Source organism: Procambarus clarkii, chromosome 49 (assembly GCF_040958095.1).
Source record: "Procambarus clarkii isolate CNS0578487 chromosome 49, FALCON_Pclarkii_2.0, whole genome shotgun sequence".
Lineage (NCBI taxonomy): Eukaryota > Metazoa > Arthropoda > Malacostraca > Decapoda > Cambaridae > Procambarus > Procambarus clarkii.
The window spans coordinates 22,095,349-22,110,847 of record NC_091198.1 but is presented as its reverse complement, the minus strand read 5'-3'; the positions used below and the strand labels follow the sequence as shown (position 1 = coordinate 22,110,847).

The 15,499-nt window shown below is 44.0% G+C and overlaps 1 protein-coding gene across 1 annotated transcript in view; it reads left to right on the top strand.

Moving 5' to 3' along the window:
* The window catches only part of LOC123763241 (neuroligin-2-like), a 644,171-nt gene that overhangs the window by 610,033 nt on the left and 18,639 nt on the right, over window positions 1-15,499 (top strand). Inside the window, exon 7 of the mRNA XM_069303139.1 lies at window positions 9,932-10,138. Coding sequence (XP_069159240.1) covers window positions 9,932-10,138 — 207 coding nt within the window. The remainder of the gene's footprint in view (window positions 1-9,931; window positions 10,139-15,499) is intronic.

The following is a 15,499-nucleotide window of genomic DNA, read 5'->3' as shown; positions in this document are numbered from 1 at the left end:
TAAATTTACTCAAATAAAGAGCAACATTAAACAAACTTGGAGCACAATTTCACAAATATTGGGATCAAAGAAATCTTTAAATAACAAACCGACTCTCCTGTCTAATAACGATGGTCAGCTTTCAGCCTCTGATTCTGCTATTGAGTTCAATAGGTTCTTCTCTTCCATTGGTTCATCCCTTGCAAATGATATTCCATCTTCCAGTACTGACATTAAGGACTATCTTACAGGTAACTATCCACAGTCTCTGTACCTAAAGCCTACTAACTCCACTGACGTCAATGAGATAATCCTTTCCCTTAAAACCAAGTCTGGTGCCCTTGAGGAGATACCAACTTTAATTTACAAAAAAGCCTCCAGATCTTTAGCCCTTGCTATTGCTTTGCTCTTCAACAAGTCACTTGAACTCCAAACCTTTCCAGATATTCTAAAAAAGCGAGAGTAACGCCTGTCCACAAATGTGGTGACCCCACAGATGTTAACAACTACAGACCTATATCAATCCTGCCAAACTTGTCAAAAATTTTTGAAAAACTTATATACAAGCAGCTTTACTCATATCTAGCCAAACTCAATATACTTAGCCCTTGCCAATATGGCTTCAGACCCAAAAAAAGCACTAACGATGCACTTATTAGTATGCTTAACTCGATTCATACAGCTCTTGATAAAAAGGAGCTCCCTGTTGGGTTATTTGTGGACCTGCGTAAAGCTTTTGATACTGTCAACCACCAAAACCTTCTTCTTAAACTACATCATTATGGAGTCAGAGGACACTCCCTACAATACCTCGAGTCCTACCTTACTGACAGGCTCCAATATGTTTCTGTGAATAATACAATTTCTCCCACCCTACCCATCAACATTGGTGTTCCTCAGGGCAGCATACTTGGCCCTCTCCTCTTTCTCATCTACATTAATGACCTTCCAAATGCCTCCCAACACCTCAAACCAATTCTATTTGCTGACGACACAACCTTCATTTACTCCAGTCCTGACCCTCTTGCTCTAAATGCCACAGTAAATACTGAGCTAAATAAAGTCCATCTTTGGCTAACTGCCAACAAACTCACCCTTAACATTGACAAAACCTTCTATATTCTGTTTGGCAATAAATCCTCTAGTCTTATAAATCTCAAAATAAACAATACCCAAATTTGTAACAAATTAGATGGCAAATTCCTTGGCATTCTCATTGACCACAAGCTGAATTTCCAGGGACACATTCTAAATATATCAAAAAAAGTTTCAAAAACTGTGGGCATTCTTTCTAAGATCAGATATTATGTACCACGCCCTGCTCTGGTGACTCTCTATTACTCCCTTATCTATCCTTATCTCAACTATGGTATTTGTGCTTGGGGTTCTACTACCCAAAATCACTTACGTCCTCTAATTACCCAACACAAAGCCGCTATTAGAACAATATCCAACTCTGGCCCCAGACATCACTCGGTACCCCTACTCAAATCTCTTAATATGTTAGATATTAAGTCACTGCACATTCTCTCATGTGTATTATACATATATAAAACGCTAAACTATAATGCCAATCCTGATCTTAAAAGCTTCATAGAAGGTTGTAACAGAACCCATGAGCACCACACCAGAAATAAATACAGTTTTGATATTCCTAGAGTACGTCTTAATCAAACTAGAAATGCTCTGCATATCAAGGGGCCCAGAATGTGGAATGACCTTCCCAACCATGTTAAAGACTGTACCTCTCTCAACCAGTTTAAGATAAAAACTAAACACTACCTAATAAATTCCCTGTAATCTACCTCACTCCTCTATTGTCAATCCATGTCTGTTATTTTCTTTTTTTTTTTCTTTTTTTTAATCAACACTGTTTGTCAACCTATTGTATTTGTGCTGCTTTTTCAGTCATGTTCCCCCTTTTTTTTTTATCTTTATTTGTATTTGTTCTCAACATCTTTTATTCTTTATGCTCAATTAGTATTAAGTTCTAGATATTAATGTTTTTTCTTGCCCGAAACGCATTGCGTAATAGTGGCTTTAGGCATTGTATGTACTAGCTCTATCTATATATCAATCCATTAATGTAACATCACTTGTATGTATATACCTTACCTGAATAAACATCTGAATCTGAATCTGACTTGTGTACCATCATGGCTGAGTCGGTCATGCCAGGTGTCTGCCATCCACCAGAGCGATTTTTCAAGTTACTCCATTATGGTTTATATATACATATATATATATATATATATATATATATATATATATATATATATATATATATATATATATATATATATATATTGGTAGCAGTTTAAATTTTTACATTTTTAAATTTTGCCCCGAGGGGCGAGTTTATTGGGCAGCGCCACTCATCTTGTGAGTGGACACACCGCCATAGTGACAGTATTGGGCAGCGCCACTCATCTTGTGAGTGGACACACCGCCATAGTGACAGTATTGGGCAGCGCCACTCATCTTGTGAGTGGACACACCGCCATAGCAGCATGTACAACACTCCCCAATAGGAAGAAAACCCGCTGGGTTGTTCATCCTGTCACTTGTACCCAGACACAGCTGGGACTTGCTTAACTGTCTCAAGTGAACAGCTCCTCAAACAAGAAGATTAACATCTATCAACCCTTAAAAGCTTACGTTATCTTGCGAGTGCAAAATGGGGAAATCTTTTAAGAACAGTATTAATATTTGACAAATAGTGTTTTCCTAACTCAAACAATGTGGGGTTTATTATTCTACACATATTCCTAATGTCTCTCAGGTGATCACATTCACATAGATAGTGGTCAAGGCGGTGTCCATCACTCTCACCACAGATTCTGCAACTCCGCTGATCAACTGTTGTTTCCATTCCATATCTCTATGGATATTTGTATCCAAGACGGATTCTCGCTATTACTGATTCTCTCCCTCGTCCTCCTCCTCTTCGGCCATAATGATTGGGATTGCCAGCTGCAACCATGTTGTAACAGTCTTTCTTGTAAACATATGTTGTTGAATATGACCGAAAGGGTAAGATTAATGATCTAACACGAATCTTCACAATACTCCTTATGTTTTTCTTCACTGTCTGAAGGGTAAGATAGGTCCTAATCAACAATGGTTTCTCTAACGATTAGGTTGAAGACATCGTAAAAAGAAAGGTGAAACGCCATGCAACCTCTGAAGAGACAACTAACACAACCCCTGTACCCCCTATTAGACTGTTTTACAGGAACTTCTTCTCGACGGTTCATAAAACGGAGGAAATTGTCCTGAGAGATATTATTAATAGGAACGTTATCCCCATAGACAAAAATCAGAAGATACAATTGACAATTTATTACAAAAACAAGAAAACGGCCAACCTACTCATGAAGAACTCTCCAGACAGTAAACAGAACAATGGAAACCAACGTCGTCTATGCCTTCACATGCCCACTTGGGGACTGTAAGCCCCATAGATCTCAGTATATAGGCAAGACAATAACGTCTTTTTCTAGGCGATTAACAATGCACAAACAACAGACCTCCATCAAAAGAGCATATAATCTCCTCACACAACCAGACCATCACCAGAGAAAGCTTAACAAGCAACACAGAAATTATCGATAGACACAGAGACAGCAGGCGGCTCGACATCAGCGAGGCACTACTCATCAAAAAGTCAACACCAGCAATCAACAGCCAATTAACACATAATTCCATTCTACCCACTTCATGACCCCGAACCAACACAGAAGCAAAAAGAAAAAAATACGCAATAATTCGTGTTCTGACTATGTAAAATTATCTTTACCCCATTATTACCCATTGGTTCGTGTTTTATCACCTCACCCAACAACAAGTATAAGCATGAAGCGGAGTGCATAAAATTTTATCATTGAAAACGTGAGAAGTCTCTTGTGAAACGCTTCTAGGCGTCAGACCATAAATAAAAATGTGAAAATGAACTTTGGAGAGTTAATTTTCCAATTACCCCCGACGGCGAAGAAAAACGTAAGAAATATTGGGAAGATTCGTGCTAGAATTATAATTCTTACGCTTTCGGTCATATTCAACAACATAATAATTATATACATATTGTATACATTGAAATAAAGAGGTACTGAATACTACATCTTTCAACACCACAACAATCTATCGTGCGACTGTCAGAGAATAGATGTTAATGGGTGAGAGGAGAGACATTTAGAGCGAGGAATTCCTCATCAGTGTAGAAAACTCTTTGATTTAGCACCCCACACCCTCCCCCCCCCCCCCACCCCCCTCCCCCATTTCTCTGGCTCCTCTCCAGTTTCCGTTGTCGTTCTAATTCCCGGAAAATCATTTTCTATTGAACTAAATGTAACAGGTTCACTACATGTGTGTTAATTTGGAGAGTGCTCTTTCCCCCCCTCTCTCTTTTGCTGTTGTATAGAGTCGATGTTGTATTTGTGTGTATATATATAAATGTATATATATATATATATATATATATATATATATATATATATATATATATATATATATATATATATATATATATTCTGTATTTACTATCTTCTGATTTAGGGCTTCTATCCCTCTAACTATTTTCTTAGCATCAGGGCTTAGCTGAAATAGGAGTTCTCCAAAACTCATTTTCGTAATTTCAAGGTGAAGAAAAGAAGTGAATTACTATAGAATGTATTACACTTATTTATACAATTTGCACAACGTTTCGAACCTCCATGGTTCATTCTCAAGTGAAAAGAATTTTTCAGGACTGGTTGATTTTATACACGCACTGGGTCAGGTGATAAGACAATAAAGGTGAAAACATGGGGGGATACATAAGAGATAAATGGGGGGGTGAAACATAAGAACATAAGAATAGAGGTAACTGCGGAAGGCCTATTGGCCCATACGAGGCAGCTCCTATCTACAAAGATTAATCAAGTGAAATTGGCCTGTTATGTTGAACAGTGTCTTCTGTGTTGGCATCGTTAAGTTCTGGTCTTGTCCTTACAAGACCAGGTCTTGTAAGGACTTTTCATATATATATATATGCATATATATATATATATACATATATATATATATATATATATATATATATATATATATATATATATATATATATGTATATATATATATATATATATATATATATATATATATATATATATATATATATATATATATATATATATCAGAGGACAAATGTCAGCTTATTTAATGACACAAAATCAATGTTTTCGCATCACAATAGCTAATTTAACAGATTAACACAATTAGCAAGAATGAAATGGTACAAGGTACTTACTGAATGCTTTAGGCAACCAACAACGGGTTTCAAGCAATATTCCAAAATGAACTTTTAATGCTAAGTCTCGCTTCTTGCAGGTCGGCGTTCAATCCCCGCTGTCCCGCAAGTGATTGGGCGTCATTCCTTTCTCTCCCCGTCCCATCCCAAATGCTTATCCTCCTATCCCTTCCAAGTGTTATTTGGTCGTAAAGGCCATGTGCTATTTCATCATAAGTCATCATCATGTAGCCCTATCTTACTCGGCCCTGTCCCACTGCCTCGCCCTGACCTGCTGCTTCGCCCTGACCTGCTGCCTCGCCCTGACCTGCTGCCTCGCCCTGTCCTGCTGCCTCGCCCTGACCTAGTGCTGCCTCGCCCTGACCTGCTGCCTCGCCCTGTCGTGCTGCCTCGCCCTGACCCGCTGCCTCGCCCTGACCTGCTGCCTCGCCCTGACCTAGTGCTGCCTCGTCTTGTCCTGCTGCCTAGCCCTGACCTGCTGCCTCGCCCTGACCCAGTGCCTCGCCCTGACCTGCTGCCTCACCCTGACCTGCTGCCTCGCCCTGACCTGCTGCCTCGCCCTGACCTGCTGCCTCGCCCTGACCTGCTGCCTCGCTCTGTCCTGCTGCCTCGCCCTGACCTGCTGCCTCGCCCTGACCTGCTGCCTCGCCCTGTCCTGCTGCCTCGCCCTGACCTGCTGCCTCGCTCTGTTCTGCTGCCTCGCCCTGTCCTGCTGCCTCGCCCTGTCCTGCTGCCTCGCCCTGACCTGCTGCCTCGCTCTGTTCGGCTGCCTCGCCCTGACCTGCTGCCTCGCCCTGACCTGCTGCCTCGCTCTGTTCTGCTGCCTCGCCCTGTCCTGCTGCCTCGCCCTGTCCTGCTGCCTCGCCCTGACCTGCTGCCTCGCTCTGTTCTGCTGCCTCGCCCTGACCTAGTGCTGCCTCGTCCTGACCTGCTGCCTCGCCCTGACCTGCTGCCTCGCCCTGACCTGCTGCCTCGCCCTAACCTAGTGCTGCCTCGCCCTAACCTAGTGCTGCCTCGCCCTGTCCTGCTGCCTCGCCCTGACCTGCTGCCTCGCCCTGACCTGCTGCCTCGCCCTGACCTGCTGCCTCGCCCTGTCCTGCTGCCTCGCTCTGTTCTGCTGCCTCGCCCTGACCTAGTGCTGCCTCGTCCTGACCTGCTGCCTCGCCCTGACCTGCTGCCTCGCCCTGACCTGCTGCCTCGCCCTAACCTAGTGCTGCCTCGCCCTAACCTAGTGCTGCCTCGCCCTGTCCTGCTGCCTCGCCCTGACCTGCTGCCTCGCCCTGACCTGCTGCCTCGCCCTGACCTGCTGCCTCGCCCTGTCCTGCTGCCTCGCTCTGTCCTGCTGCCTCGCCCTGTCCTGCTGCCTCGCCCTGACCTGCTGCCTCGCCCTGACCTGCTGCCTCGCCCTGACCTGCGGCCTCGCTCTGTCCTGCTGCCTCGCCCTGACCTGCTGCCTCGCCCTGACCTGCTGCCTCGCCCTGACCTACTGCCTCGCCCTGACCTGCTGCCTCGCCCTGACCTGCTGCCTCGCCCTGACCTGCTGCCTCGCCCTGACCTGCTGCCTCGCTCTGACCTGCTGCCTCGCCCTGACCTGCTGCCTCGCCCTGACCTAGTGCTGCCTCGCCCTGACCTAGTGCTGCCTCGCCCTGACCTGCTGCCTCGCCCTGACCTGCTGCCTCGCCCTGACCTGCTGCCTCGCCCTGACCCACAAGGGACTGTTTTTCAACACAGGGAAGCTCTATAACAGAGCACAGGGAAGCTCTATGACAGAGCACAGTGAAGCTCTATAACAGAGCACAGGGAAGCTATATAACAGAGCACAGGGAAGCTCTATAACAGAGCACAGGGAAGCTCTATAACAGAGCACAGGGAAGCTCTATAACAGAGCACAGGGAAGCTCTATGACAGAGTACAGGAAAGCTCTATGACAGAGCAGAGGAAAGCTCTATGACAGAGCACAGGGAAGCTCTTTGACAGAGCACAGGGAAGCTCTATGACAGAGCACAGGGAAGCTCTATAACAGAGCACAGGGAAGCTCTATGACAGAGCACAGGGAAGCTCTATGACAGAGCACAGGGAAGCTCTATGACAGAGTACAGGGAAGCTCTATGACAGAGCACAGGGAAGCTCTATGACAGAGCACAGGGAAGCTCTATAACAGAGCACAGGGAAGCTCTATGACAGAGCACAGGGAAGCTCTATGACAGAGTACAGGGAAGCTCTATGACAGAGCACAAGGAAGCTCTATGAAACAAAGTCTGTACGAACGTTCGAGCTCTGAATCACTAAGCACTCTTTTGGCCCTGACCAGGGTTCGAATCCCCCGCCGAAGGGGATCACCCCCAAGCGTTCAGAGTGACATCAACACCTCACAATTCACGATCAATGTTGAACTCATTGCAGTGCTCCCGGGAGCCGGGGGTTCGAATCCTAGTGATACACACACACACATATATACATATATATATATATATATATATATATATATATATATATATATATATATATATATATATATATATATATATATATATATATATATATATATATATATATATATATATATATAATGTGCAAATAATATACCATTGTCGTTGCCAAACAGCTGCCATTATAGACAGTTCGTAATGGCCGCTTATTGCTGCCTCCGACATTACGAAACTCTTTCACTAACTCGCTATGCAAATGAGTTCGAATACTAAAGGTCTTTCACTTAATTAAATATGTAAATTAAACTGCATTTGTACAAACATCACCCAGCACATTGTCAATTTTTACACCTGTACGCAAATTCAAAGATGATTATACTTCCCCTACACCTCTGTGTTGTGTGTACTGCTGTGTTACTTGGAGGGGGTGTAGTTACTTGTTCAGCTGTGTTAGTGTGGGTGTAGTTACTTGTACAGCTGTGTTAGTGTGGGTGTAGTTACTTGTACAGCTGTGTTAGTGGGTGTAGTTACTTGTACAGCTGTGTTAGTGGGTGTAGTTACTTGTTCAGCTGTGTTAGTGTGGGTGTAGTTACTTGTACAGCTGTGTTAGTGTGGGTGTAGTTACTTGTACAGCTGTGTTAGTGGGTGTAGTTACTTGTACAGCTGTGTTAGTGGGTGTAGTTACTTGTACAGCTGTGTTAGTGGGTGTAGTTACTTGTACAGCTGTGTTAGTGTGGGTGTAGTTACTTGTACAGCTGTGTTAGTGGGTGTAGTTACTTGTAAGGCTGTGTTACTTGGGGGGTGTAGTTACTTGTTCAGCTGTGTTAGTGTGGGTGTAGTTACTTGTACAGCTGTGTTAGTGGGTGTAGTTACTTGTACAGCTGTGTCAGTGGGTGTAGTTACTTGTACAGCTGTGTTAGTGTGGGTGTAGTTACTTGTTCAGCTGTGTTAGTGTGGGTGTAGTGACTTGTGCAGCTGTGTTAGTGGGTGTAGTTACTTGTACAGCTGTGTCAGTGGGTGTAGTTACTTGTACAGCTGTGTTAGTGTGGGTGTAGTTACTTGTACAGCTGTGTTAGTGGGTGTAGTTACTTGTACAGCTGTGTTAGTGGGTGTAGTTACTTGTACAGCTGTGTTAGTGGGTGTAGTTACTTGTACAGCTGTGTCAGTGGGTGTAGTTACTTGTACAGCTGTGTTAGTGTGGGTGTAGTTACTTGTACAGCTGTGTTAGTGGGTGTAGTTACTTGTACAGCTGTGTTAGTGTGGGTGTAGTTACTTGTACAGCTGTGTTAGTGGGTGTAGTTACTTGTACAGCTGTGTTAGTGTGGGTGTAGTTACTTGTACAGCTGTGTTAGTGTGGGTGTAGTTACTTGTACAGCTGTGTTAGTGGGTGTAGTTACTTGTACAGCTGTGTTAGTGTGGGTGTAGTTACTTGTACAGCTGTGTTAGTGTGGGTGTAGTTACTTGTACAGCTGTGTTAGTGGGTGTAGTTACTTGTACAGCTGTGTTAGTGGGTGTAGTTACTTGTACAGCTGTGTTAGTGGGTGTAGTTACTTGTACAGCTGTGTTAGTGTGGGTGTAGTTACTTGTACAGCTGTGTTAGTGTGGGTGTAGTTACTTGTACAGCTGTGTTAGTGTGGGTGTAGTTACTTGTACAGCTGTGTTAGTGTGGGTGTAGTTACTTGTACAGCTGTGTTAGTGTGGGTGTAGTTACTTGTACAGCTGTGTTAGTGGGTGTAGTTACTTGTACAGCTGTGTTAGTGTGGGTGTAGTTACTTGTACAGCTGTGTCAGTGGGTGTGTAATTACGCGAAATCGACAAACTGTTCCGTTTTCTGTTATGGGTCCTCTGGTAGTTTAGGATAAAGTCACTTTAGTACGATGGTTTCTGGACGTAGGGGAAGTAACCTTAGGAGGACGACCTGCTCTAATACATGGACATAAATAATGTACAAAACGTAAAATATCATACAAAGCTCTATTCTAATATAGAGTTACATGTAATGTGTATAAAGAGTTACATGTAATATGTGTATATAGAGTTACATGAAACATGTAATATGTGTATATAGAGTTAAATGTACCATGTAACATATGTATATAGAGATACATGTAATAAGTCCTACAGAACAACATTAATATTACAGGGGGGTAGAAATAGCCTAAGCTACTCTATCCCTTTGAGATGTATTTATTGCTTATCTCAATAAACATACTTGAACTTGAACTTAATATTACAGGAGATTGTGTTGGCCATCACAGCGGAGTACACAGACTGGGCCAGGCCCGTCCAACACCCTGTCAACATCAGAGACCTGACGGCCGAGGCGCTCCACGACGCCTCCTTCGTCTCCCCCGTCACCGTCTCCGCCAACCAGCTGTACACACCCGCCCGCTCCTCCTACCTCTACGTCTTCGACTACAGGGCCGAGGAACCTGACCCTGTGGTAAGTGTGGGGCTGCCTGCAGCCTCACCCGATCTCTCCAGGTGTAGGTGCAGGTGTGTAAGGGGGGGGGTCCCAGGTGACTCCAGGGTGTAGGTGCAGGTGTGTAGGGCGTTGCAGGTGAGTCTAGGGTGTAGGTGCAGGTGTGTAGAGCGTTGCAGGTGACGCGAGGGTGTAGGTTCAGGTGTGTAGGGGATCGCAGGTGACTCCTGGGTGTAGGTGCCGGTGTGTAGGAGGACACAGGTGACTCCTGGGTGTATTTGCAGGTGTGTAGGGGGTCGCAGGTGACTCCAGGGTGTAGGTGCAGGTGTGTAGGGGGTCACAGGTGACTCCAGGGTGTATTTGCAAGTGTGTAGAGCGTCGCAAATGACTCCAGGGTGTATTTGCAGGTGTGTAGAGCGTCACAGATGACTCCAGGGTGTATTTGCAGGTGTGTAGGGCGTCACAGGTGACTCCAAGGTGTAGGTGTAGGTGTGTAGAGCGTCGCAGATGACTCCAGGGTGAATTTGCAGGTGTGTAGAGCGTCACAGATGAATCCAGGCTGTATTGGCAGGTGTGTAGAGCGTCACAGCTGACTCCAGGGTGTATTTGCAGGTGTGTAGGTGTATGGAAATTGCTAGCCACTATAAGATGGTAAATAACATTTCATTCATCTAGATCATCGGAGCCTCGTGCCCCGGACCATAAAAGCAGCAGCCTGCAGTCCTACCAACTGAGCCACCAGCACCCACAATAGGGCTGGGTCACAGGGACACCTATCCGAGGTCAAACTGAAACTCTAGGCCTGCCCTTGGAGTGCCTCATCCCCCTCTGGTGGCTCAGTTGATTGGACTGCTACTTTTGGGGCCTCTGGATTGAGGCCCCGATGGTCCAAGTGAATGACATTGCAATTCATGGATTTGTTTCCAATAACCATCAAAATAGTTATTGATGACTCTCTCAATCGTCCCGCTTGGCCACGTGGCAATATTTACTGGATAAAATGTTGCCGTGTGGCCATCAGGAAACTGTTATTGTTGGCCCGTATTTGTTATATGGGAGTTTGTAAAGTTGTAAAGTAATGAAAGCCAACCCTTTTGTTTTTCCCTTTATTGATCTGCAGGTAAGATCTCTCTCTCTCTTTCTCTCTCTCTCAGTCTCTCTCTCTCATTCTCTCTCTCTCAGTCTCTCTCTCTCTCTTTCTCTCTCTCTCTCTCTCTCTCTCTCTCTCTCTCTCTCTCTCTCTCTCTCTCTCTCTCTCTCTCTCTCTCTCTCTCTTCTCTCTTCTCTCTTCTCTCTTCTCTCTTCTCTGTCTCTGTCTCTGTCTCTGTCTCTATCTCTGTCTCTGTCTCTGTCTCTCTCTCTCTCTTCTCTCTTCTCTCTTTTCTCTCTCTCTCTCTCTCTCTCTCTCTCTCTCTCTCTCTCTCTCTCTCTCTCTCTCTCTCTCTCTCTCTCTCTCTCTCTCTCTCTCTCTCTCTCTCTCTCTCTCTCTATCTCTCTCTCTATCTCTCTCTCTCTCTCTCTATCTCTCTCTCTCTCTCTCTCTCTCTCTCTCTCTCTCTCTCTCTCTCTCTCTCTCTCTCTCTCTCTCTCTCTCTCTCTCTCTCTCTCTCTCAGTCTCTCTCTCTCATTCTCTCTCTCTCAGTCTCTCTCTCTCAAAACATGCAGTCCGTTCTGGAAAAAGAAGTTCAGACATAATAAGAATAGGTTTGAGCCAGCAATGGAAGCCAATTCGTCCTAAAAAGGGGATATAACCAGTGGGGTCGACCCCCGACGCATCCATGTTGGGCACCTACCCGACAGCTACCACTGTGCAAAGTTGGGCTGAAGCTCACCCCCCCCCCCCCCTCAAGCGTCAGGCCTCCGACCTCGGATACTCTATTTTATATAGATTGCAAATCCTTAGGTAATTATCGGAGATTTGAGCTCTATATTGCGGAAATGAGGAAGCATCATTTAGGGGTTCATGGGAGTCATTAATTATTACAGTGGAGCGAGATATTACCATCAGTGATGCTGATCAAACCAAGTCATATGCTGAATTAATTTTAGGGCTTTCCATTTTCTCTCTCTCTCTCTCTCTCTCTCTCTCTCTCTCTCTCTCTCTCTCTCTCTCTCTCTCTCTCTCTCTCTCTCTCTCTCTCTCTCTCTCTCTCTCTCTCTCTCTCTCTCTCTCTCTCTCTCTCTCTCTCTCTCTCACTAATATATTCTTTATTTAACTCTCGTCTGAAACAGTAAACTCCTGTGAAAAGGTTAAGCGAAAAGATTCAGGTTCAGGAAGATAACAAATGCACAGTCTATAAACACCATCTATCAGAAACGATGCTAAATGGGAAAATATGAAAAGATACGGGAACTCTGGCCGAGGATCAGCATTGTACTGTGATAAATCCGGTTTTAGATTACCGGCGGGCGAGCGTGCCCAAACATCGCTCATTAGTGACAGCAAATCGATCGTCTAATCTCCAGTGTGACGGTGTTCTCGGTCACACTGGCGGCCCTCACGTCCAGTTGGCCCAGTGTGACGGTGTTCTCGGTCACACTAGCGGCCCTCACGTCCATTTGGCCCAATGTGACGATGTTCCCGGTCACACTGGCGGCCCTCACGTCCAGTTGGTCCAGTGTGACGGTGTTCTCGGTCACACTAGCGGCCCTCACGTCCATTTGGCCCAGTGTGACGGTGTTCTCGGTCACACTAGCGGCCCTCACGTCCAGTTGGCCCAGTGCGACGATGTTCTCGGTCACACTGGCGGTGCTTCACACTAGTATGCTTCATCATACATTAGTATGCTTCATCATACATCGGTATGCTTCATCATACATCAGTATGCTTCATCATACATCAGTATGCTTCATCATACATCAGTATGCTTCATCATACATCAGTATGTTTTATCATACACTAGTATGCTTCATAATACTTCAGTATGTTTCATCATACATCAGTATGCTTCATCATACACTAGTATGCTTCATCATACACTAGTATGCTTCATCATACACTAGTATGCTTCATCATACACTAGTATGCTTCATAATACTTCAGTATGTTTCATCATACATCAGTATGCTTCATCTGCACTAGTATGCTTCATCATACGTCACGTCAGAATGCTTCATCATACACTACTATGCTTCATCATACGTCAGTATGCTTCATCATACATCAGTATGCTTCATCATACACTAGCATGCTGCATTATACATCGTTATGTTTCATTATACACTAGTATGCTTCATCATACATGAGTATGCTTCTTCATACATGAGTATGCTTCATCATATATGAGTATGCTTCATCATACATGAGTATGCTTCATCATACATGAGTATGCTTCATCATACACTAGTACGCTTCATCATACTCTAGTATGCTTCATCATACATCAGTATACTTCATCATACACTAGTATGCTTCATCATACATCAGTATACTTCATCATACACTAGTACGCTTCATCATACACTAGAATGCTTCATCATTCACTAGTACGCTTCATCATACACTAGTACGCTTCATCATACACTAGTACGCTTCATCATACACTAGAATGCTTCATCATACACTAGTACGCTTCATCATACACTAGAATGCTTCATCATACACTAGTACGCTTCATCATACAATAGTATGCTTCATCATACACTAGTACGCCTCATCATACACTAGAATGCTTCATCATACACTAGTACGCTTCATCATACACTAGTACGCTTCATCATACACTAGTATGCTTCATCATACACTAGTACACCTCATTATACACTAGAATGCTTCATCATACACTAGAATGCTTCATCATACACTAGTACGCTTCATCATACACTAGTACGCCTCATCATACACTAGAATGCTTCATCATACACTAGTACGCTTCATCATACACTAGTACGCCTCATTATACACTAGAATGCTTCATCATACACTAGAATGCTTCATCATACACTAGAATGCTTCATCATACACTAGTACGCTTCATCATACACTAGTACGCTTCATCATACACTAGTACGCTTCATCATACACTAGTACGCTTCATCATACACTAGTATGCTTCATCATACACTAGTACGCTTCATCATACACTAGTATGCTTCATCATACACTAGTACGCTTCATCATACACTAGAATGCTTCATCATACATATATTGAAAGTGATATTCTTGTTGTTTTGTTTGGAAAAAACGTGATATTTGTGTATATTTAAATACAATATATGTAGAGTTGGCGACGGACCGGACTTAGCTCCTGGTCCCCGGCAAACACGAGATCCGAATTTTGTATTTTCCTGCTGAGAACATGAGATAAAAACATGGATGTTTGTAAAACGTAATATTCAGAGTGGGAGGATGTTATATTGAGTGTTTTATGAGAGACATACTGTTGGAAGCTGCGCCTCCTGGTGCTGGGGGAGCAAATAGTGACGATGCAAATTGCATTAATAGTTCGTTTGATCAATTTCATTCTTTCGAATTAATTTGAGCTTTACATTTACAATGATATTATCATGCACGAATCTCATGATTTTTCACGAAACCAATCACACACACACACACACACACACACACACACACACACACACACACACACACACACACACACACACACACACACACACACACACACACACAGCCAGTGTGTACTCACCTATTTGTACTCACCTATTTGTGCATGCAGGATCAAGCACTGACTCTTGGATCCCGCCTTTCGAGCCATCGGTTGTTTACAGTAATGACTCTTGTCCCATTTCCCTTTCATATCTAGTTATAAAATTATGAAAAGAATTTGCTTCCACAACCTGTTCCTGAAGTGCATTCCATTTTCCCACTACTCTCGCGCTAAAAGAAAACCTCCTAACATCTCTGTGACTCATCTGAGTTTCCAGCTTCCACCCATGTCCCCTCGTTCTGTTACTATTCTGTATGAACATTTCGTCAATATCCACTCAGTCAATTCCCCCGAGTATTTTATACGTTCCAATCATATCCCCCCTCTTCTTTTTTATAGTGTCGCAAGGCTCAGTTCCTTCAGGCGCTCTTCATACCCCATCCCTCGTAACGCTGGGACGAGTCTCGTTGAAAACTTCTGAACCTTTTCCAGTTTCCTTATATGCTTCTTCAGGTGGGGACTCCATGTTGAGGCGGCATACTCTAAGACTGGCCTCACGTAGGCAGTGTAAAGTGCCCTAAATGCTTCCTTACTTAAGTTTCTGAATGATGTTTTGACTTTTGCCAGTGTAGAGTACGCTGCTGTCGATATACAATTTACATGTGCCTCAGGAGTTAGATTAGGTGTTACGTCCACACCCAGGTCTCTTTCTCGCGTCGTCACAGGTAGGCAGTTCCCCTTCAGTGTGTACTGTCCCTTTGGTCTCCCATTTCCA